Source organism: Heterodontus francisci, chromosome 6, assembly GCF_036365525.1.
Source record: "Heterodontus francisci isolate sHetFra1 chromosome 6, sHetFra1.hap1, whole genome shotgun sequence".
NCBI lineage: Eukaryota > Metazoa > Chordata > Chondrichthyes > Heterodontiformes > Heterodontidae > Heterodontus > Heterodontus francisci.
In genome coordinates this window covers 55,962,357-55,986,010 of record NC_090376.1, presented here as the reverse complement: position 1 = coordinate 55,986,010, position 23,654 = coordinate 55,962,357, and the positions used below count along the sequence as shown (strand labels likewise).

The window sequence follows — 23,654 nt, the reverse complement described above, 5'->3', positions numbered from 1 at the left end:
TTTTGTTACGATGCATTAGAGGTGCCCCTTTAAAAGGGGTACTTAGTTCCTCTTTATTAGCAAACTTTTTCGTTGGAACAGAAAAGCTATGAATGGACACAGACTAAAACTGTTGTTGGGTTAGGAGGTGTGTGCTTGTAATGTGTAACTCTGTAAATAAATATGAAATTATGTAAAGATTGGCTCTAGTTCTATCCTTTACCAAATGGCGTTCTGGGATAAAACAACTTATTTTACTTTACCCAATTGTAAAGAACGTATTGGAAATAAATTGTAGTAAAATAGCAAATTTTAACATTTAAAAATGCTTTTTTATAGTTAAAATAATTTCATAGTTTAGGTTTGTTCATAGCTTTTTGGAATGTTTAAGCTTAGTAGTTACTCAATGCACTAGGTGTAATGTTCTGAATTAGTGCTACTGGCAAGGAAACACCAAGGTTGGAATATTACGTTGGGTTGACCGACCAAAATTCAGGGCCAAGCCCCCCTCGCTGGGTCTGGGGAGCCACGACGAGATTTTTCGCTTCCCTGGCCCTTCACTGGCCTTGCATGGCACTTCCATATCCTTGAAGCAGGATGTCCCACCTAATGGAGCTGCCAGCCAATCAGCGGGTGGGCAGTTTTTAGTCCTAGCAGCGCCACTGGGAGCGGTGGCCACTGCTGGGACTACACACAGCCATCGCAAGCGAGGTGAAGGACAGCCCTGGAATGAAGGAACGTTTTTGGGGCCTCGCTGGGGACAACCGCCCGGGTGTCGGTTGGGGGGGGGGGCAGGGGAATGTTGTTCAGTGGGTGTTGTTGGGACTTCAGGGGCAGCCCTCTGTAGGGCACAGGGTGTCCGATCAGGAGGGCTCCCCATCCCACAAGAAGGCCACCAGATTTTACCTGGTGGTGTTCTTGGCGCCTTTGCTGTCCGCCCGCCGAAGTCAAAATATCCGTGGTGGTGGGATGAGGCCCTTAAGTGGCAGTTAATTGGCCACTTAAGGACCTTGATTGTCCTGGGGCGAGTGGGCTATTCCTCGCTGCTGCCACCCCACATAAAATTGCAGCAGGGGCAGGAGGGGTTAAGGAATAACCCCCCCCTACCATCAGCTTGCTCGTTGGGGAGCCATAAAATCCCAGCCCAAATTTCTGATGTGCTTTGCTGACAAGCAAGAATCTCGGCCAAGAGTATGAAGTTGGAACATTGCCCCTACTCTGTACATGACTATAAAACTTGTACATGTAACCCAAGTTAATTTTACACTCAAAAGGATACATAGAAATGAATGAGGAAAATTTGAGTCCAATTTTGGAATGTCATCAAAGTGGGCCTAACCCTGCCTGTGGTGTGAGTGAGCCTGTGCAAATAAAAAAGGCTGGCTTCATGGAGTTTTGAAAGGCTAACCCTTCCTCTTATTATTAATAGGTTCTTCACACATAACCAGTGGCACAATTGGCTAGGAACTGGGAAATCCAAAGGCTGTTGTTTGTGACTAGAGGAAGCAAGGAGAACTGAGAAGGAGTCTCCCCTTTTGATGATGGATTTACACAAGGGTTGCAGGAATGGACTATCATTCTGTTATTGGTTCAAGAAATGCAGAATATTGATCATCAAATTTCAAGATTACCTGGAAACAATAAGGAAGATAAATGATATATTTAGAGTACCAAGATTTACTTGTATTATTTTATTTTTAGGGCTCAGTTCACATGGTATAAATCAACACTGTGACCTACAGCATCCTCAGGAAGGGAACATTCAAAGTATGAAGGCAATCTTTCCCCTTTCCTTCAATTTCTTTTGTTGTAGAAAAGCTCCTCATCCTCCAATTCACACCATCCCAGATCAGAGGCACTGTAGGCCTGCCACACCGAGTTCACAGAAAGACTGTACACCATCAATTCATCACTCTTTCCTCCAGTTAATAGTTGCACTCTTCTCTTTTCCCACCAATTCATCCTGCATTCTTCTCCCCTTCCAACTCAATTGTAAACATAGAAAATAGGAACAGGAGTAGGCTATTCGGCCCTTCGAGCTGGCTCCACCATTCATTATGATCATGGCTGATCATCCAACTCAGTAGCCTGTTCCCGCTTTCGCCCCATACCCTTTGATCCCTTTAGACCCAAGAGCTATATCTAACACCTTCTTGAAAACATACAATGTTTTGGCCTCAACTGCTTTCTGCGGTAGCGAATTCCACAGGCTCACCACTCTTTGGGTGAAGAAATTTCTTCTCATCTCAGTCCTGAAAAGTTGTACCTGCTTTCACCATCCTAGTTCAATTTGGCGTTTCCCCAGTTCATGTTTGCAGTCTTTCCCAGCCTCCATCGCAACCTCCTCAGTTCAAGAATACACTCGCCCTTCAGTTAATATTAGCAGACTCTACCCATTCCTCGTCAGTTAATGTTGATGTGCTCCTTCCTGCCCTACCCCGAAGTGCAGCTCTCAATCTCTGACCCCTTCCCATTCATTTTCATACCATCCATTTGTTTCTTTCATTGCTATCTATTCCCCACCATGCTTCATTGCCATTCATTCATTGCTCCCTCAGTTCCACTATTTGAGTCTGACTCCTATCATTAATGGTCGAATTCTGGTTTCTGTATAATGTTGATGGACATTTCTGTTCTTGCAAGGATTTCTGCCTGCAGTACACAAAGGCTGGAATCATAGCCATTAGTGCTAAGGGCATGGTGGAGGGAAAAGGGGCATGTTCTGGGCCAGAGGTATCAGCATTCTCCTAAACTCTTCTCATTCTCTCGATAAATTCTACACTGATGACCTTTTCCTTAACTTCTTAACCAAAGACATTAATATTTTCCTACTTACACTGTCAAGACCTTTCATAATCTTAAAAACTGCTTTAAATCTCCTTTTAACCTTTCTACACCTGGAATGTGTTACAGGCCAGTGTCTCAGCACTGTCTGGAATTACTTGCTTTTGCATGCCACTGCCTCATTCTTACACCGATGTTAAATCAGTTATCAACTATTTTTGAAGTTGTTGGTCAATTACTACTAGTTTTCTAGGTTAATTTATTCTAGTTTTGTTAAGTCACCAAGCTCCTTCCACGCGATAACCAACAAAACAAAATAGCAACAGTTTCTATAACATCATTGGGACGCGACCGAGCTCTGCTGTGACGTTATTATTGTGCGCCGGAAGGTTGTCTGCACGCTGGATTCAGGCATGGGATTCAGTGGCCGGGGCAGTGGGTCTGCCGCATTCCAACGGAGCGATATTATTAAAAACTATGAGAGATGGAAAAATAAATATCAAAAGAAAAAGGCCAAGATAAAGCTAAAGAGGAAGCAGCGGAAGCCCGATTGGCAAGTGGAGAGGGAGGTGATCGATAGGCTGGTACAGCGCTATCCCGAGGTAGGAGCGGCGCCCCCGGTTAAAGCAGGAGGGTGAGCGGAGCGAGAGCCGACTTGGTGTCTGTCGCACTGTACAAATCCGGAGTCTATGGAAACAAAACTAGACCTGAGAACCTGTCAAAACAAAAATGCGGTAGATATTAGGAATAATGTCATTAATATTGAGTGCAATAGCCGCTGAGGTTTACTGTGTGATTCTAGTGCAGAAGAATTAAAACCATAAAATGTAATAAGGTTTAAAGAACCATCATAGAAACATAGAAAATAGGAACAGGAGTAGGCCATTCGGCCCTTCGAGCCTGCTCCGCCAGTCATTATGATCATGGCTGATCTTCCAACTCGGTAACCTGTTCCTGCTTTCGCCCCATACCCTTTGATCACTTTAGACCCAAGAGCTATATTGAACACTCTAAAATATATAAAGACGTCTGCAAACGCGACATGAAATCGTGTGACATTGATCACAAGTCGTGGGAGTCAGTTGCCAGCATTCGCCAGAGCTGGCGGGCAGCCATAAAGACAGGGCTAAATTGTGGCGAGTCGAAGAGACTTAGTAGTTGGCAGGAAAAAAGACAGAGGCGCAAGGGGAGAGCCAACTGTGTAACAGCCCCGACAAACAAATTTCTCTGCAGCACCTGTGGAAGAGCCTGTCACTCCAGAATTGGCCTTTATAGCCACTCCAGGCGCTGCTTCACAAACCACTGACCACCTCCAGGCGCGTATCCATTGTCTCTCGAGATAAGGAGGCCCAAAAGAAAGAATATATATATATATCTAAACCAGGAGAGGAAATAGAGCTGTTTATCAATATTGCCTGCGTTCACGCGTCTCTGAGGTGCAAGGTTCTGGGTTCAAGCCCCACTCCAGCGCTAGAGCACAAAAATCAAGGCTGCCACTCCAGTGCAGAGGAAGTGCTGCACTATCGGAGGTACCGTCTTTCGGATGAGACGTGAAACCCCATCTGCTTGCATCAGTGGATGGAAAAGATTCAGTAGCTGAGTTTTGAAGAAGAGCAGGTCGGTTTATCCCCGGTGGCCTGGCCAATATTTATCCTTCAATCAAGATCACAAAAACTGATTATCTGCTTGTTATCACATTGCTGTTTGTGAGAATTTGCTGTGTGCATATACTGGCTACTGTGTTTCCTGCATTACTGGATTGTTTGGCATCCTTCCATCTATGAAAGATGATTGACATGTAGCAAACAATCCATTTAGATGGGGTGCCTTCTCTTGGTGCACCTTTGCCGATAGCTGTGCGGCCAGTCCTTGAGAGGCAGGCTTCACCACAGGTGCCACACAAGAAGCTGACAAGTGACGCTGTGAGTTGTTGTTTCTGACATTGGTGCCTGTTGCCAAGCTGCTGTAGCAACTGGTCATTGTGGTAGTGCACACCAGTCCACAGGATGTGTCGCCATTTCCTTCTTTCACCAGCTAGTGACTCCCAGTGCGATAGTTGACATTTAGGGGCCCCATGTCACACTTGCAGGCATCCTTGAAGCGGAGCTTTGGGCACCCCATTGGTCGTCTGGCCCCGGCTACTTCACTATACAGAAGGTCGTTGAGCATGCGACCGTCTTTCATCCTGCAGTCGCGTCCGATCCACTGAAGCTGCCTCTGTTTGATTAGTGCCAACACACTTGAGAGTTCTGTCTTTGAGAGAACTGCCACATTTGTGATTTTGTCTTGTCAGAATATATCCATAATGCGCCACAGACAGCAAAGACGGAAATTATTGAGCTTCTCTTCCTGGTAGCTGTAAGTTGTCCATGTTTCACAGCCAATCAGGAACAGTGACTATACTTCAAAAAGAATACTTCATTTGCTGTAAAGCGCTTTTAGACGTCCGGTGGTCATGAAAGGTGCTATATAAATGCAAGTCTTTTTCTTTTTCTGATACTTCCTTGTTTTGGTTTGAAATGTTTTTTATGCACACCTGGGAGGTGATGTACCAGTTGTATTTAACAGGCACAGAACACTATTTCACCAGTCTGTTCTTTCTGTAGATATTCTGTATCATCTGTTTTAAACTAAGACAAAGTTCTGAGTAATTTTTTTGCCAAAGGAAATCAAGTGAAATTTTGGGACACTGATCCACCCTCACATCTCCACTTCAACCTACCCTGGTGCCTTCCACAGAAAAATGTCTTTTTAACCAGTAAAATAACATGTCCAGAGGAGTATTTGATCATATTAACATCTGTTTTACTCAAAGTTGTTGCCAATTAACTATCCGGTGTCATTTTTGAGGAATTGATCTCAATATAAAACAGGAGTAGGCCATTCAGGTCCTTGAGCCTGTTTTTTTTTTGTTTAGAGATACAGCACTGAAACAGGCCCTTTCGGCCCACCGAGTCTGTGCCGACCAACAACCTCCCATTTATACTAACCCTACAGTAATCCCATATTCCCTACCACCTACCTACACTAGGAGCAATTTACAATGGCCAATTTACCTATCACCTGCAAGTCTTTGGCTGTGGAAGGAAACCGGAGCACCTGGGGAAAACCCACGCAGACACAGGGAGAACTTGCAAACTCTGCACAGGCAGTACCCAGAATTGAAGCCAGGTCCCTGGAGCTGTGAGGCTGCGGTGCTAACCACTGCGCCATTCAATTATTTATTTATCCATTTATTTATCTGACTTTATATCGCTTGATACCCTTGCCTAACAAAAATCTATTGACCTTAGTCTTGAAAGTTTCAGTTGACTCAGCACCTATAGTCTTTTGGGGAGAGTGTTCCGGATTTCTACTGCCCTTTGTATGAAGAAACGCATCCTGATTTCACTCATCAATTCCCTTGCTCTAATTTTAAGCTTATTCCCCCACCAGTGGAAATAAGTTTATCTTTATTAACCCTACCAAATCTGTTTATCATCCTGTTGGATCATCCTTTAATCTTCTATGCTCGAGGGAGTACAAGCCAAGTTTATGCAACCTGTCCTCATAATGCAGTCCTTTTCGCTCCGGTATGATTGTGGTGAATCTGTGCAACACCCCCACCAAGACCAATATATGCTTCCTGAGATGTAGTGCCCAGAACTGAATGCAGTACTTCAGATGGGGTCTGACCAAAGCTATGTACAACTGAGGCATAACTTCCTCCCTTTTGTATTCCAACCTCCTTGAGATAACAGCCAACATTTCATTAGCCCTTTTCATTGCTTTTTCTACATTTCCAGTAGTTTTTTTGTGATGTATGTACATGGATAGCTAAATATCTTTGCTGCACCACAGTTCCTAGTTTCTTACCATTTAGAAAGTACTCTGATTTATCTTTCTTGGATCTAAGTGGGAGACCTCACGCTTCCACATATTGAACTCCAGTTGCCACAGTTTTGCCTGCTTACTTCAGTTTATCATGTCCCTTTGCAATTTTCTTCTCCCAACTGAGTATTATCTGAAAACTTTGATATACAACTGCACTCATTCATCCAACTCATTGATAAATATGCTTAAAAGCTGAGGTTTCTCTTCAGATCTCTGGGGAATACCACTTGTCACATTTTGCCAATCAGAGTACTCATCCTTTATTCTGACTCTCTGTCTCCTACCTGCCAACCAATTTCCAACCCATGCTGTAAGTTTGTCTCCAAATTCCATGCTCTTTAATTTTTTGCTAATAGTTGCTTGGGTTGTACCTTGTGAAATGCCTCTCGAAGTCCATATAGACAACATCCATAGACAATCCTTTACCCACCATGTTAAATGCCTCAGTGGCATCTAATTTAGGTGGCAATCGTTTTGCCTGCATAAGTCCTGGCACTCCAAAAGTGATTCATTATGTGAGGTACTTTGAGCCATTGCTTGGTATAGTGCTATATAGCTATTGTATTTTTTTAATTCACTCTTAGGATATGATTGCTGTTGGCATTTATTGTCCATAGGTAGTCTGAGGAGGTGGTGGTGCTATAGGTGAGTGGCTTGCTAGGCCGCTTCACAAGGCAGTTCGGAGTCAACCACATTGCTGCGAGTCATGTGTCATGCATAGGCCAGACTAGATAAGGAGGGGAAAGGTTGCCTTTCCTAAAGGATATTTGTGAACCAGTTGGGTTTTTGTGGTAATTCGACAGATTACTGGTCACTTTTATCAATACCTGTATTTTTGTTGATTTTGAATCTGCATTCTCTAGCTTATTAGTTCATGCCTCTGGATTACAAATCTAGTAACAAACCTACTGTATTGTATAACACAAGAGCTAACTATGCTTTAGAATTGTACTGATAAGGAGCTGAATTGTGATTCAAAGAACAAAGAACAGTACAGCACAGGAACAGACCATTCGGCCCTCCAAGATCTTGATGCCTGCCTAAACTAAAACCTTCTGCACTTCCGGGGACCGTATCCCTCTATTTCCTTCCTATTCATGTATTTGTCAAGATGCCTCTTAACGTCGCTATCGTACCCGCTTCCACCATCTCCCCCGGCAGCAAGTTCCAGGCACTCACCACCCTCTGTGTAAAGAACTTGCCTCGCACATCCCCTCTAAACTTTGCCCCTCTCACCTTAAACCTATGTCCCCTAGTAACTGACTCTTCCACCCTGGGAAAAAGCTTCTGACTATCCACTCTGTCCATGCCGCTCATAACTTTGTGTCAAACAGATGGCACCACCACCCTCCTGCTCCCTCCAGCAGCCTCAACTATCATTTTCCTTTAGCTTCCCCCAACCCCATAGACTTTTCAAATATTTCCAAGTTCAGCCAGAGCCATACTTCCCATGCAACTGTAACAGTGAAAGAGAAGGCAGAAGGGAAAGTGGGAAGCAGTGAGAGAAAGGAGGAGTGAAGTAATGGCAGAGGAGGATGATGTTACAGATGTAGAAGTAAGTGCCCTCGGTAACGGATAGGATGTGGAATTTGAAGCTGAGCTCGGTCAAACAAGGCACAAAGATTTTGCCAGTTCAGGGTTACACTAATTTCTTTGCCTGTATTTCCCACAACCATAAGCAGGAGGTGGAAGATCTTAATCAGTAACCAGACTGAACCTGTTTTTATCCAGGTCTGTAGCAGGGGTATTAAAGCTTTTGGGATAGAAATTGGACCATGTTGCGCCCATTTTACACCTGTGAAACAGGTGCAATGAGGCCCAATTGCGGGGACCTACATCCAGCACCTTAAGTGCCTGAAAAGCGTCCATCCGGAAATTGAGTTGAGACGTTTTCCAGGTGTTTAGGGCAGCTACCTAAAATAGTTTTTTTATTTAGAGATACACCACTGAGTCTGTGCCGACCAACAACCACCCATTTATACTAATCCTACATTAATCATACATTACATACATTGCACTTTTGAACTACAAGAAAGCCCCCAGCGATTTAACATCCGCAGCACTTAAAGCAGCCAGAAGTACTGCACAAAGAACAGCTAGGCGTTGCGCAAACGACTACTGGCAACACCTATGCAGTCATATTCAGCTGGCCTCAGACACCGGAAACATCAGAGGAATGTATGATGGCATGAAGAGAGCTCTTGGGCCAACCATCAAGAAGATCACCCCCCTCAAATCTAAATCGGGGGACATAATCACTGACCAACGCAAACAGATGGACCGCTGGGTTGAGCACTACCTAGAACTGTACTCCAGGGAGAATGCTGTCACTGAGACTGCCCTCAATGCAGCCCAGCCTCTACCAGTCATGGATGAGCTGGACATACAGCCAACCAAATCGGAACTCAGTGATGCCATTGATTCCCTAGCCAGCGGAAAAGCCCCTGGGAAGGACAGCATTACCCCTGAAATAATCAAGAGTGCCAAGCCTGCTATACTCTCAGCACTACATGAACTGCTATGCCTGTGCTGGGACGGGGGAGCAGTACCCCAGGACATGCGCGATGCCAACATCATCACCCTCTATAAAAACAAAGGTGACCGCGGTGACTGCAACAACTACCGTGGAATCTCCCTGCTCAGCATAGTGGGGAAAGTCTTTGCTCGAGTCGCTCTGAACAGGCTCCAGAAGCTGGCCGAGCGCGTCTACCCTGAGGCACAGTGTGGCTTTCGTGCAGAGAGATCGACTATTGACATGCTGTTCTCCCTTCGTCAGATACAGGAGAAATGCCGTGAACAACAGATGCCCCTCTACATTGCTTTCATTGATCTCACCAAAGCCTTTGACCTCGTCAGCAGACGTGGTCTCTTCAGACTACTAGAAAAGATCGGATGTCCACCAAAGCTACTAAGTATCATCACCTCATTCCATGACAATATGAAAGGCACAATTCAACATGGTGGCTCCTCATCAGAGCCCTTTCCTATCCTGAGTGGTGTGAAACAGGGCTGTGTTCTCGCACCCACACTTTTTGGGATTTTCTTCTCCCTGCTGCTTTCACATGCGTTCAAATCCTCTGAAGAAGGAATTTTCCTCCACACAAGATCAGGGGGCAGGTTGTTCAACCTTGCCCGTCTAAGAGCGAAGTCCAAAGTACGGAAAGTCCTCATCAGAGAACTCCTCTTTGCTGACGATGCTGCTTTAACATCTCACACTGAAGAATGCCTGCAGAGTCTCATCGACAGGTTTGCGTCTGCCTGCAATGAATTTGGCCTAACCATCAGCCTCAAGAAAACGAACATCATGGGGCAGGATGTCAGAAATGCTCCATCCATCAATATTGGCGACCACGCTCTGGAAGTGGTTCAAGAGTTCACCTACCTAGGCTCAACTATCACCAGTAACCTGTCTCTAGATGCAGAAATCAACAAGCGCATGGGTAAGGCTTCCACTGCTATGTTCAGACTGGCCAAGAGAGTGTGGGAAAATGGCGCACTGACACGGAACACAAAAGTCCGAGTGTATCAGGCCTGTGTCCTCAGTACCTTGCTCTACGGCAGCGAGGCCTGGACAACGTATGCCAGCCAAGAGCGACGTCTCAATTCATTCCATCTTCGCTGCCTTCGGAGAATACTTGGCATCAGGTGGCAGGACTATATCTCCAACACAGAAGTCCTTGAAGCGGCCAACATCCCCAGCTTATACACACTACTGAGTCAGCGGCGCTTGAGATGGCTTGGCCATGTGAGCCGCATGGAAGATGGCAGGATCCCCAAAGACACATTGTACAGCGAGCTCGCCACTGGTATCAGACCCACCGGCCGTCCATGTCTCCGTTATAAAGACGTCTGCAAACGCGACATGAAATCGTGTGACATTGATCACAAGTCGTGGGAGTCAGTTGCCAGCATTCGCCAGAGCTGGCGGGCAGCCATAAAGACAGGGCTAAATTGTGGCGAGTCGAAGAGACTTAGTAGTTGGCAGGAAAAAAGACAGAGGCGCAAGGGGAGAGCCAACTGTGCAACAGCCCCAACAAACAAATTTCTCTGCAGCACCTGTGGAAGAGCCTGTCACTCCAGAATTGGCCTTTATAGCCACTCCAGGCGCTGCTTCACAAACCACTGACCACCTCCAGGCGCGTATCCATTGTCTCTCGAGATAAGGAGGCCCAAAAGAGAAAAGACATTAATCCCATATTCTCTACCACATCCCCACCATTCTTCTATCACCTACCTGCACTAGGGGCAATTTACAATGGCCAATTTACCTATCAACCTGCAAGTCTTTTGGAGGTGGGAGGAAACCGGAGCACCCGGCGGAAACCCACGCAGACACAGGGGGAACTTGCAAACTCCGCACAGGCAGTACCCAGAATTGAACCTGGGTCGCTGGAGCTGTGAGGCTGCAGTGCTAACCACTGCGCCACTGTGCCGCCCAGTTGTTAGGTCCCTTGCATATGCAAGGAATCCAACAGCTGTTTTATTATCCCTTGGGGCATTTGGGCTGCCATGAGCAGAGCAGGGATCAGGCCTGTGCTGCATTCAGACTTTTCAGTCTTTGCTGTGGCCTAGCCGCGGCTGCCATCAAAAAGGTAAGCAAATTGTTTAAAAAATTCACTTGAAGCCAGGAGCAGCAAAAGTGCTCTTCCAGAATTCACAGCACTCCTGATAGTCACTGCTGGCAGTGGTCAGGGCCCCCTTAACCACTGATTTCAGCTTTCCTCCTTCAAAAATGATGCAACTGAAATGGGCAAAGTTGCTTTGTAGGCAGAGGAAAAACATTTGTTGAAGGAGGTGAGAGAAACAATGCTGGAACCACTTAATATGCAATATGTATCTCTTTGTCAGAAAGGACCTAATTTATTTCAGAAGAGAATGAATCTATCTTTTGGTTTCACTGATGCATAATATAAATTCTGTTCTGTGCGTGATGTGAAATAAGAGTCCAAGCAACAGGGATACTACATAGCCTGTTCTGTTATTTTTCCTAAATCAAAATGTTCATGACATTTGGAAAAAATGATTTGTATTCATGAATAATTTGCACTTCATGAATTATACATTTGTGCATGTAGAGTAAGGAGGAAATTTTTATCATTTTTCTCAGCTGATATGTTAAATGAATGCCGAGTGTACCATTAAATTTTATTCACTTGTTGGGAATTCAATTTGAAATATTTTCTATTTCTCATGCACATTTAAAGAATCTCTATCCAAGGGTGCTGGGTACTGGTTCTAATTAGGCTTCAAGGACCTTAACTGAGTCCTTGGTCTCAGATTCTGGGTGAAGCTCTTCAAGCTAGATGCTTATGAGTGAGTCCTGCTCTTGGCAGTTGCAGACTTTCTTTCTGACATGAGTGGCTGTGGAGGTGAACTTGTTTATAATGTGCTGTAATGGGAGGTTTCTACAATTTTGTTGGAAACAGAACTCAGACACTTGCCTACCCGTCCTCATGGTAGGGAAAGAGGTTTCTTTATGAATTTCTTCTGATTGCACACGTTCCCAGAACTTTGAGAGTTTTTTTTAGGTAACGCTATTCATAATACTGTACTGGTGTGGAAGTGAGCAGAAAGGTATGGCACTATGCTTAATGGGAAATATAGCCAAGTTAGGAATAGTAGCTTTGCTGAGCTTTGATTTTAAGTGGCAGAAACCACAATGAAATAGTTAAAAGTAAAGGCAGAGCGTGTGAGACAGTAAAGACTAGCCGACACTGGTAATTGCAAGGACATCTGTTCTTTATGGCCTGAGTATGTGACTCCCTGTGGTTTGAAGTAGATGGACTCATATGTATCAAATGATGTCCATCCCTGTGTGAGTGATAAGAAGTGCTAGGCCCCTCTTATCTTCGTGAACTGCCACTACTTGATGCTGCAGACTGCACGAAACACTCAGGAATGTACACCTAATAGAGATAGCAGGATGCGCCGCAATTACTTGTCACAAGGTAGAGACAGACTCATGATCCATGTAGGGAGTGAGACCAGCATGGTTATTGATGATTCCTATGCTCTTGTTAATTAGCTTGCTTATCCGTTTTGTTTTATCTTGCTGGTACAAAACAATATTTTATTAGTAACAAGTATGTATTGAGAATGGAGTGTATTGTAACCTCAGTAACAGATGTACTGCATGTCACCACGTGGGTGAAGTTGAATTGTATCGCACTGATTGGTTAAACAAGGAGGTGTAGCATGAATCTTAATGTATAAACAGTAGTACCTGTATCACAAACTTCACTTACTCTGGGGGGGGACCCGACAGACTCTGGTGGAGTCAGTGCCGCTGTTCTCAGAGTAAGTCCGCTGGCGACTGCTCAAATAAAGTAATTGATTTTACCTACACATCCGACTCGGTATATTTACTGAACCAGACTGAAGGCAAAAAGAACTCAGATTAACATTTTGGTGTCAGAAGTGGGATCTCAACAGACGACCGCCGATCATCAGCGAAATCAGAATCAGACTAGTCTTGGACGGAGAGAGAGGAAATGGGCCCCCGACGTGAGTAGTTGATATATGACCATGTCGGTTTTCCTCTGTCCCGTAGTCCGATAAAAGTTTGATCACTCGCTGATGGTCAGGTAAGATCGTCTGGACGAGATCAACGATCAGTCTGGCGGATTAGAAAAACAAGGATCAGTCGGTGTAGGTACGACTGATGGTTAAAGTTTTATGTCAGGTTTAGTCGGATAGTTTAGACTACGGCTGATGGGGACTGATGGTTAAAGTTTTATGTCAGGTTTAGTCGGATAGTTTAGACTACGGCTGATGGGGACTGAGGTTAAAGTAGGTCGCGACTGAAGGTTATGCGAGGTCGTTTTAGAATGGCTGAGATTAAGGTTTTATTATTTTATTGTGAATAACTGTGTAGATAATTTGTAAGTAATTTTAACTGTTTAGATAATTTGTAAGTAAATTTTACCTCTTGGACTGGAGGGGCGAACAACGCAGTTTGTAGTTTGTAATAATAGTTCGTGATGATAGTTGTGAAAATGGGAAACTGTTTAGATAATACAAGTGATCCATCCTGCCCATTACAAGTACTTGTGTGATAAATATCCGGATAAAGGGAAAGACTTTAGACAATTATCGGCAGCCTTGAATAAGAAATTAGGAGATCAATGGCCCTTAGGGGGGACAAAAGATTTGGAAGTGACTAAAAAAACCCAAGAAAAGATATGGAAACAAAATAAAGGCAATAGGGCCAAAGAATTAATTGGATTATGGAGACAATATTGTCAGGAGGAAAAAGATAGAACCCTCCTATCAAGTTGGCACGAAAACGCCCTTAAATTAGGAATACCGATTAGTGAAGGGGGAAACCAAAAGACTCTAAAAATTCTGTTGATCCCAACATTGACTGCGCCTGTTCGTCTCCTTGTGTGTGGTTCGTCCTTTGTTTGTGTTACTGTGTCTATTCGTTTTCTTGTGTCTTGTTTGTTTTCTTTCGTTTTAATGCTGCTTGATTCATAGAAAAGAACTAGGGTTTGAGAAAGTAGAAGGAAGAATGGGCTCGACGGCTTGTAAGGAAGAAGGGTTGCCCCCGGGGCCAAGTAAATTATGTCCTCTGGAGAAAGGCGACCCACGTCCGTTTGCCCCCTCGAGAAAGACGCAGAAGCGCCACGGTAAAAATGTGTTTTAAAGATAGGTATGTTTTAGAGTTAGAACAAGTTACTGTGTCTTTGATTTGAATGTGAGAATGTTGGAAGCTTCCGCGAATGAATTGAATGTCTGGGATGTACAACTTGTGTTCTGTACAACTGACTGTCGTTAACTCTTTGTTGTCTGGCCTTAATGATGAGAGAATGAGTCTGTTACTTTTTCTATTTTTACAAGTGTATATTTTGTGGGAACCTTGAGTCATGTTTTGGTTGTGAATTAGTTGAACCTGTGTGTGTTCCTTGACATTGGGACAGGGAATTTTGAAAGAGATTTGGCATTTTGAATTCATAACCCATTACAGAAATCAATTTTCGAAGTTGTTTGGAATTGAATGAGTGTGAAAAGTGATTGTTGAGTGTGTTCATTTCGATTTAGTGTTGTGCACCCAGGAATGGGATATAAAATTGAATTATATTTTAAGTTAAAATTTCATTTTTTTTAAAGTTGGTTTTGCAACTGTGAAAAGGCAATGGAAAATTTTCTATGAGATAAGCTTCAGCCTTGAAGGTCTGAAGATGTTTGGCAGAAATCCAATTTGAAGTTTACAACTCCTGCTTTAATTGGCGTTCCAGTTTAAAATCTGTTCTAGTTTTTTTTTTGGAGTTTAAATTAAAGACATGTTTTACTGACTGTTTAAGTAGCAAATGTTAGGAATTGGATATTGGTCTAAGGGAGAGAAGGATAAACAAAGGAGATATAGGAAAGATTCTGTCTGTTTAAAGTTTGTTTAAGAAGCTGGTGTTAACTATTTTGTGTTAAGAATGTTAAATAACTTTTTCTTTAGTTTTTGGTTTTATTACAGTCATTTGAAAAGGCGCCTGAAGAAAGAACAAGAAAGATGACGTAATTTACCTATCTTTTAAAATAAGCACGTGCTATTCTGTTCTGTGTGTAGTTAATAAGTAGTATAAGTTAATAAGTCTGAATTGAATTAATACTGTTAAGGTTAATTGACCTGTTTAAGTTGAAGAACTGGAAATTTCATTTGTTGCCACAATGAACTTTCAAGTTTATTATGTCATGTTTTGGAGGAGTCTTCAGTTCCGGAGAGAGGACTCACTCATATAACATTGGCAGTTTTGATTTTAAACATTATTGCAGTGAATTGGAATTTGGAGTCATCTTTGTTAAAAAAAAAAAAAATCCTTGGATTAGAAACCTCTTATAAAAGATGCAAAAAAATAAGTTTGGAAACAACTGGAGTTTAATCTAAAATGCTGTCTTTCCTGATGGAGATGGTTTCCTTTGAAGTTGATAATGTTACTAAAGATTTTGTTGTTTGACAATCCTAAGGATAAAAAAAAACATTTAAAAAGGAGTTTAGTTCTTTTCCATTAAAAAAAGGGTTACGTAAAGCGGCGCAGCGGAGAATGCTTTGCTCCGCCCCCTTGGAGACAAGCAAGAAATTAACCCTGCTGCAACCATCCTTATCGATGAGACAAAGTGCTTGAGAAGGAGAGATAGTTGCAAGCACTTCTGTCTTTAATGTACAAAAAGTACAACCAAGTCTGGGCATAAGAAATTGGAATCAATAAACAAAATTAAATTGATATGAGTGGTTATTTAAAGCATTCAAAGGGAAATTTACTGTTATTTGAATTTGGAATAATCTGAAATGTTGAAAATCCAGTTTAATTTGGCAAGTGATTTAAGGAATTAAAATGTCATCTAAGGTTAAAAAACAACATAAACAATATACACTAATGTCTGGAATCAAATGGAAATGTTCGATTTCTGTTTTAAGGAATTATAAATATTAATTGTAAAGGTTCTCCAGGGCTCAAAATGAGAGAGAATTATAATTAATGGGAATTGGCAATCAGATCTGGCTGATGCAAGCGCTGATAAAGGAATTCTGGGGATAAACAAATAGTGAAATAAACAGCTAATTTCCAAGAAGCCTCGAATTTTCCAGTGAATGTCAGGAAAGTGTAGATAAGACTAGCAATTGATAGTTTTCTCTTGGAGATATGAGTTTTTAAGAGAGCTACATTTGAAAGTCTGGCCATAACCTGAGACATCAGGACCCTGCAGGGGGAGGTAAGCAAAGATCTTAGATAGACACCACCAGCACCCCCCCTTTTCCTCACCGCTGATATTTGATCTTTTGATAACATCACCTGAGAGTTCAGAATATGTGGCATGACAGTGGGATACCAGTGCAAGTGTGCAGATGTGATTTGTTATTTGGAAAGTAACGGAAGCATTCGTGGCATTTTCAACCTCAAAGGCGAGCAACCCTAAGGATACCAAAAGGATTGAAAAAGATAGATTAAAATGAAGTGTGGTTTTTTCGATCAGAGAAGAAAAAGGTTTTGGAAAGTGACGCAGCTGAGACGATTTTGCTCCGCCCCTTGAAAAACCCCCGCTGCAGCTGCTGTTTTTCCATTTAATCCACCACACAATTTTGCATTGCTGAAAGTAAAATTTATACATATTGGACATTGTTAAATTTTAAATTTCTAAATTGACAGATAGAATTGGACAAATTAACCCATTGGGCTCAGGGGCAGAGCCACAATGGATTCTTTGTGGGTTGTTTTTAAGCAGGTGACGGCAGGCCATGTGAGAATTGATGCCACAGCAAGAGATCCAGCAGCTTTGAGAATTTAAGACCTTAATTGCAGACATCAATTTATCACAGCATTTTTATCAATGAGACAATTTTCAGCATCTGCAATATTTTGCTTTTATTTTAGTAGACAATTTAATCTACCAGGTGTGTCAGCTTTTGACAGCAAAGGCCCTCAAGGGACCTTTTGTGTCAAAATCATTGGGGGGGTGTACAAGGGAAAGAGCCAACAATCAAACCAGCATTCAAAATTTATTAAACGGACAACAAGCACCAATCACCACAATTACCCCCACATTTTAATTACTAACGAGTAAGGTTACGACCCAACAGCCACAAGTATCTGGTCTCCCTTGCCCGGCCTTGACTACAGGACCAGAAAATGGACTTGCGATAATAAAGCTAATAAAATTGTATATGATAACATAAAACTTGAGTTGGTACTGGTAATATTGAATATCTCAGATATCCAGCTACCTGGCTGGTGCCCTAAGACCCGAGAGTTGTACAAGGTATTACTGTAACAATCGCTGAGACAGGAATTTGGTAATGAGGGAATAATAAAGGGAAAGAGACATAAACATAGTTTAGTGAATGACGCAGCCACAGTCCTTAATAAGGGAACTTCAATTGTCAATACTATAGATTTGGAAAATGTGGACCAGAATGTGAGAACTCTTAGTCAGCTAGTAAAGGATATTTTGTAAAAGGAACAAAAAGGACAGAGTGGTGTAGCTAAAGTAGGAAAGACTTGATGAATACGGTGACAGGAAGGGCAATGAGGTTGCCTGGGGATGTCATAGCAGGAAATAGGACCCGCAAGAGAAAGGGTTAAAGATTTGTGAAGGAGCTGTGCAGACAACTGCACAAGGTGAGGCAGGAGGTTCTATAGAAACATGATAGAATAACAGACAAAGGTGCCTGTTGTGGGAGACAAAGTAATGGTAAAGGGAAGGGCCGATAGAAATACATGGTCCCAACTGAAAAATATAATCAAGGGAATAATGGTAGTATTGATAGGCATTTGGATTATTATTAGATGGGTTACTAACTGGGCAAGGATTGTGGGGAATGAAACCCGAGCACAACCGGACCATATAGATAATTTCAAAAGAGTAGAGATGATAAGAATATAAATTAACTCCTGGGTTCCCCAGGACATGTTCGGTCCCCACAGGTAGACATGTATCCCTCATTGGAGGATACTCACAACATGGACAAGTACTAACACCTGGTGACCACCAGGGCAGTGTGTTTAGATTACAGATATAACCACTAGTGGCGAATGGGAAAGAACCGGACTGCAGTGGCTGTAGGGCCTGCAGAACAAAGACCCGGTAATGGATGCACAACGGATTAATGAAAGGAGTATTAATAGGGACTATATGAACTATGGGGCATTGCACAACATGTTGGATGGGAAATGTGTACGGTGTTCCACAGATGACCGTGCTAACTGCGTGACCAGACAGAAAGGGGACGGGGTAACTGAGAGCTGTGTCTTTGGAATTGTTTGTGCCCCTCCCATTGGGCAACAGATGATAAGGAAAGTTGAAAGGAACATGGATGTGTGTGGGTACATCGAGCCCAGGGGAAGCGTTGTATGATAATGTTAAACATGAGATTGTGCCTGTCCTGGTCAATATCTCAGGGGTGCAAATGCCGGGATATTGTACGGAACAGGCAAGAAATATGTATCGTGTATTAAGTAAGATTGTAATGCAGCAGGCTGCCAATGCCATGGGTGCCGTCAGATTTTGAGGTCAGAATCAACTTTATAAGACAAGGAGAGGGATAGTTAATGACGTTGCTACCGGATTCAATACCGGTGCCTCCATAGTAAAATACAGTTAATACTGGCCATAATATGGGGCATACTAGCTTGCCGTTCATACAGGCGCTATGTGCAGCGAAGGAGGATGAAAACCAGAGCAAAGGCAAGGGAGACAATTTGTCTATCTAGAAATATTCTTTTAGTAACCAGTAACATATATTAATGAACAGTGACATTTCAAATAATGAGAGTGTTTGTAGTACATACAGTTCATGAATGTTAGAACAAATTTGAGAAAATTCGAGGCAAATTGATGCAAGACAGGTGCCAGTTTGGATCAATGACACCCAGTTGGAATACTTAACTAGTCACACAAATGATAAAATTACCAGGGGCCAAATCAGAAAATTTAAAGTATGGAAAGATCAGGAATGTGTAAATACAGGATCTATGAGTATTGGAGTAGTGTTGGGAATACCTGTAATTCTGAGAGATAAGTTAGGGATGCAATTATACAAAGTAGAAAATACAGGAGTGATAAGGGGAAAGATTACATAAAATACAATGATATTTTACCCTATGTTATGGAAATTGGAAAAGAGGTAATTGGAACAATATTGTCCATTGTCTGAGTGTAGTCTGGAAAACCAGGTGGTCATACGTCCTCATCCTAAATATAAAACAGCAGAATCAAAATGTGGGTTTAATGCCACTGTAAATTACACCATGGAGACTAGGAAAGCATTGTCAGAGCTAACCCATGTGGCCTATATGGGAAAGGGGAGATATTGCTTAACCACCACAGCTAAGGAGTACCAGTATGGACATAAACGGACCTGTCCGGTGAGCAACAGTACATTTTGGTTCAACCCACAAATACCAACCCGAGTAGGGAAGATGGCGTTGGTACAGATACATAAGCAAAAGACAGAAACAATAACTGTGACAGAAAGTTTTAAGGTGGATTTGACGATTCAGCCATTGCCCACACGCTTGGGTAAAGAGAGACAGCAGCTAGAAGTCATTGCTGTAGTGTACTACAATTTGGAACAACAGTCGAAGATGCAACAAGATGAGATTGACGAGATAAATGATTCTACCTGGCAGGAGGACTTATGGAACTGGGGGTCAGACGTGCAGATACACCCCTGGTTTAGAATTATCTCCCATGTCCTGATAATGGTTTTGGGTATCATGGTGTTAGATGTGACCTACTTAATTTGGCAACTTTAGAAATTAATTAGGCGATGTAAGAGGATGTATGAACACAGGTTGGACAGCTACCCGAAAAAGCAATTAGTGTTCGAACTTGCTCTGTCAAAGGAGGGACAATTAGTTATGCCACACAAGGGTAATTGTATAACCTATTCATATATTGTTAAAATGAATTAGTGAAAGATCAGTATACTCTAAGAATGGAATTGCGACTGTATTATGTTCGCACAATTGATTGATTATGTAATAGTGATGGTTAAATTGTGCTTTCTTCAATATTACACTGCTTATGCTTATGCTTTGCGAATGAAATTGTAATTGTACAAGTGTACCACCTTTTATTTTGTCAGCAGATAGTTGAAGCCCCTGCAAAACTTATGCCTTTACAGAGTTCCCGCAGGCCCCTATTATGGCACAAGCAGGCAACGTATTGAGTGCGACCCCTCTGGGTGTTGAAGGCTGTTTCTAGACAAATAGAGACCATTAAAGGCACCTAGGTGGGATCAAGGGAATGATTTTTACACATGTTTTGAAGAATCAAAGAGGGGACTGTGAGAACAGAATTTAGGGACTGTGAGAACAGAATTTAGATTTTAGAATTTTTAAGAACAGAATTACATGGGAACATTTAAGATGGAACAATTAATCAATCATGTATTGCTAACAAGCTAGCTTCAGTGCTGCAGGGAGGGACAGCTTATCAGAAATGACTTCATAACTTCAGGGCTGCAGAGGCAACTTGGCCTTGCAGCTGGTACCGAGAGAGAGAGAGACATTGTACTTCAACAGCACTCTTCTTATCACCCTGACATGACAATCCTAGGGAACAGTTAGAATGAAAAACATAATGACCAGGCTAATACACGCCCCCTTGTTAGAGGGTGGCTCAGCCTACCCTTCTGATTCAGCAGTTGCTGAGTCTTTTCTTTATTTGCTTTTATATTTTACTGTTTAAATGTTATTTGAGTAAATAGAGCCATATAATCCTAGTGACGATATATAATCACATACAAGTTGATCGGTAGAGAGAAGGTTATCATAGAATGATAAAAGGGGGGAATGTGGAAGTGAGCAGAAAGGTATGGCACTATGCTTAATGGGAAATATAGCCAAGTTAGGAATAGTAGCTTTGCTGAGCTTTGATTTTAAGTGGCAGAAACCACAATGAAATAGTTAAAAGTAAAGGCAGAGCGTGTGAGACAGTAAAGACTAGCCGACACTGGTAATTGCAAGGACATCTGTTCTTTATGGCCTGAGTGTGTGACTCCCTGTGGTTTGAAGTAGATGGACTCGTATGTATCAAATGATGTCCATCCCTGTGTGAGTGATAAGAAGTGCTAGGCCCCTCTTATCTTCGTGAACTGCCACTACTTGATGTTGCTGCAGACTGCACGAAACACTCAGGAATGTACACCTAATAGAGATAGCAGGATGCGCCGCAATTACTTGTCACAAGGTAGAGACAGACTCATGATCCATGTAGGGAGTGAGACCAGCATGGTTATTGATGATTCCTATGCTCTTGTTAATTAGCTTGCTTATCCGTTTTGTTTTATCTTGCTGGTACAAAACAATATTTTATTAGTAACAAGTATGTATTGAGAATGGAGTGTATTGTAACCTCAGTAACAGATGTACTGCATGTCACCACGTGGGTGAAGTTGAATTGTATCGCACTGATTGGTTAAACAAGGAGGTGTAGCATGAATCTTAATGTATAAACAGTAGTACCTGTATCACAAACTTCACTTACTCTGGGGGGGGACCCGACAGACTCTGGTGGAGTCAGTGCCGCTGTTCTCAGAGTAAGTCCGCTGGCGACTGCTCAAATAAAGTAATTGATTTTACCTACACATCCGACTCAGTATATTTACTGAACCAGACTGAAGGCAAAAAGAACTCAGATTAACACTGGCAGCGCCTTGACCAATCAGTGTCAACTTGCCAACCAATCAGCATCCTTTTCTCATGCAATATGAATTGTTGCTCCCTTTGAAATTTGGCATTCTTGCGTCTGTTCTGATGAGTGCAAGATGTAAAACTTTGTCAGCATGTCTCTTTTTTTCAGCAATACTCAAGTTCTGTACTACCAAACGACTAAAAACATTCATGTTTAAAATATTTTAAGACTTTTAAGTGTTGATTTAAAGGGACATATACCAAGTTAGAACAAGATAGAACTGTTTCAGAGTTGTGACAGTCATATTTTCCTTTGCTTGCATTCGCAGCTTTCAGGACCCACAAAACAGTCGCAGTTGTAATACAGAGTTCACTTAGTTTGTGCTGTTGGATGCCTGGTTCAAGTGGTGTGATAAACTCATAATCTCATTGGGCAAGAGGACAGACCTGTCCTTCAACCTCATTCTAAGTTTTTTTTTATAAAGGTAATTTCTGAATATAATCTCTGGTAATTGATTATTGTTTTGTTTTATCCACCCCTTTGTACCTCTGAGATGGACTGGATTTCTGTGTTCTCTTTGGCCTCCTTATCTCGAGAGACAATGGGTAAGCACCTGGAGGTGGTCAGTGGTGTGTGGAGCAGCGCCTGGAGTGGCTATAAAGGCCAATTCTAGAGTGACAGGCTCTTCCACAGGTGCTGCAGAAAGATTTGTTTGTCGGGGCTGTTACACAGTTGGCTCTCCCCTTGCGCCTCTGTCTTTTTTCCTGCCAACTGCTAAGTCTCTTCGACTCGCCACACTTTAGCCCCGCCTTTATGGCTGCCCGCCAGCTCTGGCGAACGCTGGCAACTGACTCCCACGACTTGTGATCAGTGTCACAGGACTTCATGTCGCGTTTGCAGACGTCTTTAAAGCGGAGACATGGACGGCCGGTGGGTCTGATACCAGTGGCGAGCTCGCTGTACAATGTGTCTTTGGGAATCCTGCCATCTTCCATGCGGCTCACATGGCCAAGCCATCTCAAGCGCCGCTGACTCAGTAGTGTGTATAAGCTGGGGATGTTGGCCGCCTCGAGGACTTCTGTGTTGGAGATACGGTCCTGCCACCTGATGCCAAGTATTCTCTGGAGGCAGCGAAGATGGAATGAATTGAGACGCTGCTCTTGGCTGACCTATGTTGTCCAGGCCTCGCTGCCATAGAGCAAGGTACTGAGGACACAGGCTTGATACACTCGGACTTTTGTGTTCCGTGTCAGTGCGCCATTTTCGCACACTCTCTTGGCCAGTCTGGACATAGCAGTGGAAGTCTTTACCATGCGCTTGTTGATTTCTGCATCTAGAGACAGGTTACTGGTGATAGTTGAGCCTAGGTAGGTGAACTCTTGAACCACTTGCAGAGCGTGGTCGCCAATATTGATGGATGGAGCATTTCTGACATCCTGCCCCATGATGTTCGTTTTCTTGAGGCTGATGGTTCGGCCAAATTCATTGCAGGCAGCCGCAAACCTGTCGATGAGACTCTGCAGGCACTCTTCAGTGTGAGATGTTAAAGCAGCATCGTCAGCAAAGAGGAGTTTCCTGATGAGGCCTTTCCGTACTTTGGACTACGCTCTTAGACGGGCACAGTGAGGCACAGTGTGGCTTTCGTGCAGACAGATCGACCGTTGACATGCTGTTCTCCCTTCGTCAGATACTGGAGAAATGCCGTGAACAACAGATGCCCCTCTACATTGCTTTCACTGATCTCACCAAAGCCTTTGACCTCGTCAGCAGACGTGGTCTCTTCAGACTACTAGAAAAGATTGGATGCCCACCAAAGCTACTTAATATCATCACCTCATTCCATGACAATATGAAAGGCACAATTCAACATAGCAGCGCCTCATCAGACCCCT

The 23,654-nt window shown here is 42.9% G+C and overlaps 1 protein-coding gene across 1 annotated transcript in view; it reads left to right on the top strand.

Annotated features, from left to right (window-relative positions):
- Positions 1-3,151: 3,151 nt before the first annotated feature.
- The window catches only part of ddx10 (DEAD (Asp-Glu-Ala-Asp) box polypeptide 10), a 344,596-nt gene continuing 324,093 nt past the window's right edge, over positions 3,152-23,654 (top strand). Inside the window, exon 1 of the mRNA XM_068033715.1 lies at positions 3,152-3,365. Coding sequence (XP_067889816.1) covers positions 3,177-3,365 — 189 coding nt within the window. The 5' untranslated portion in view covers positions 3,152-3,176. The remainder of the gene's footprint in view (positions 3,366-23,654) is intronic.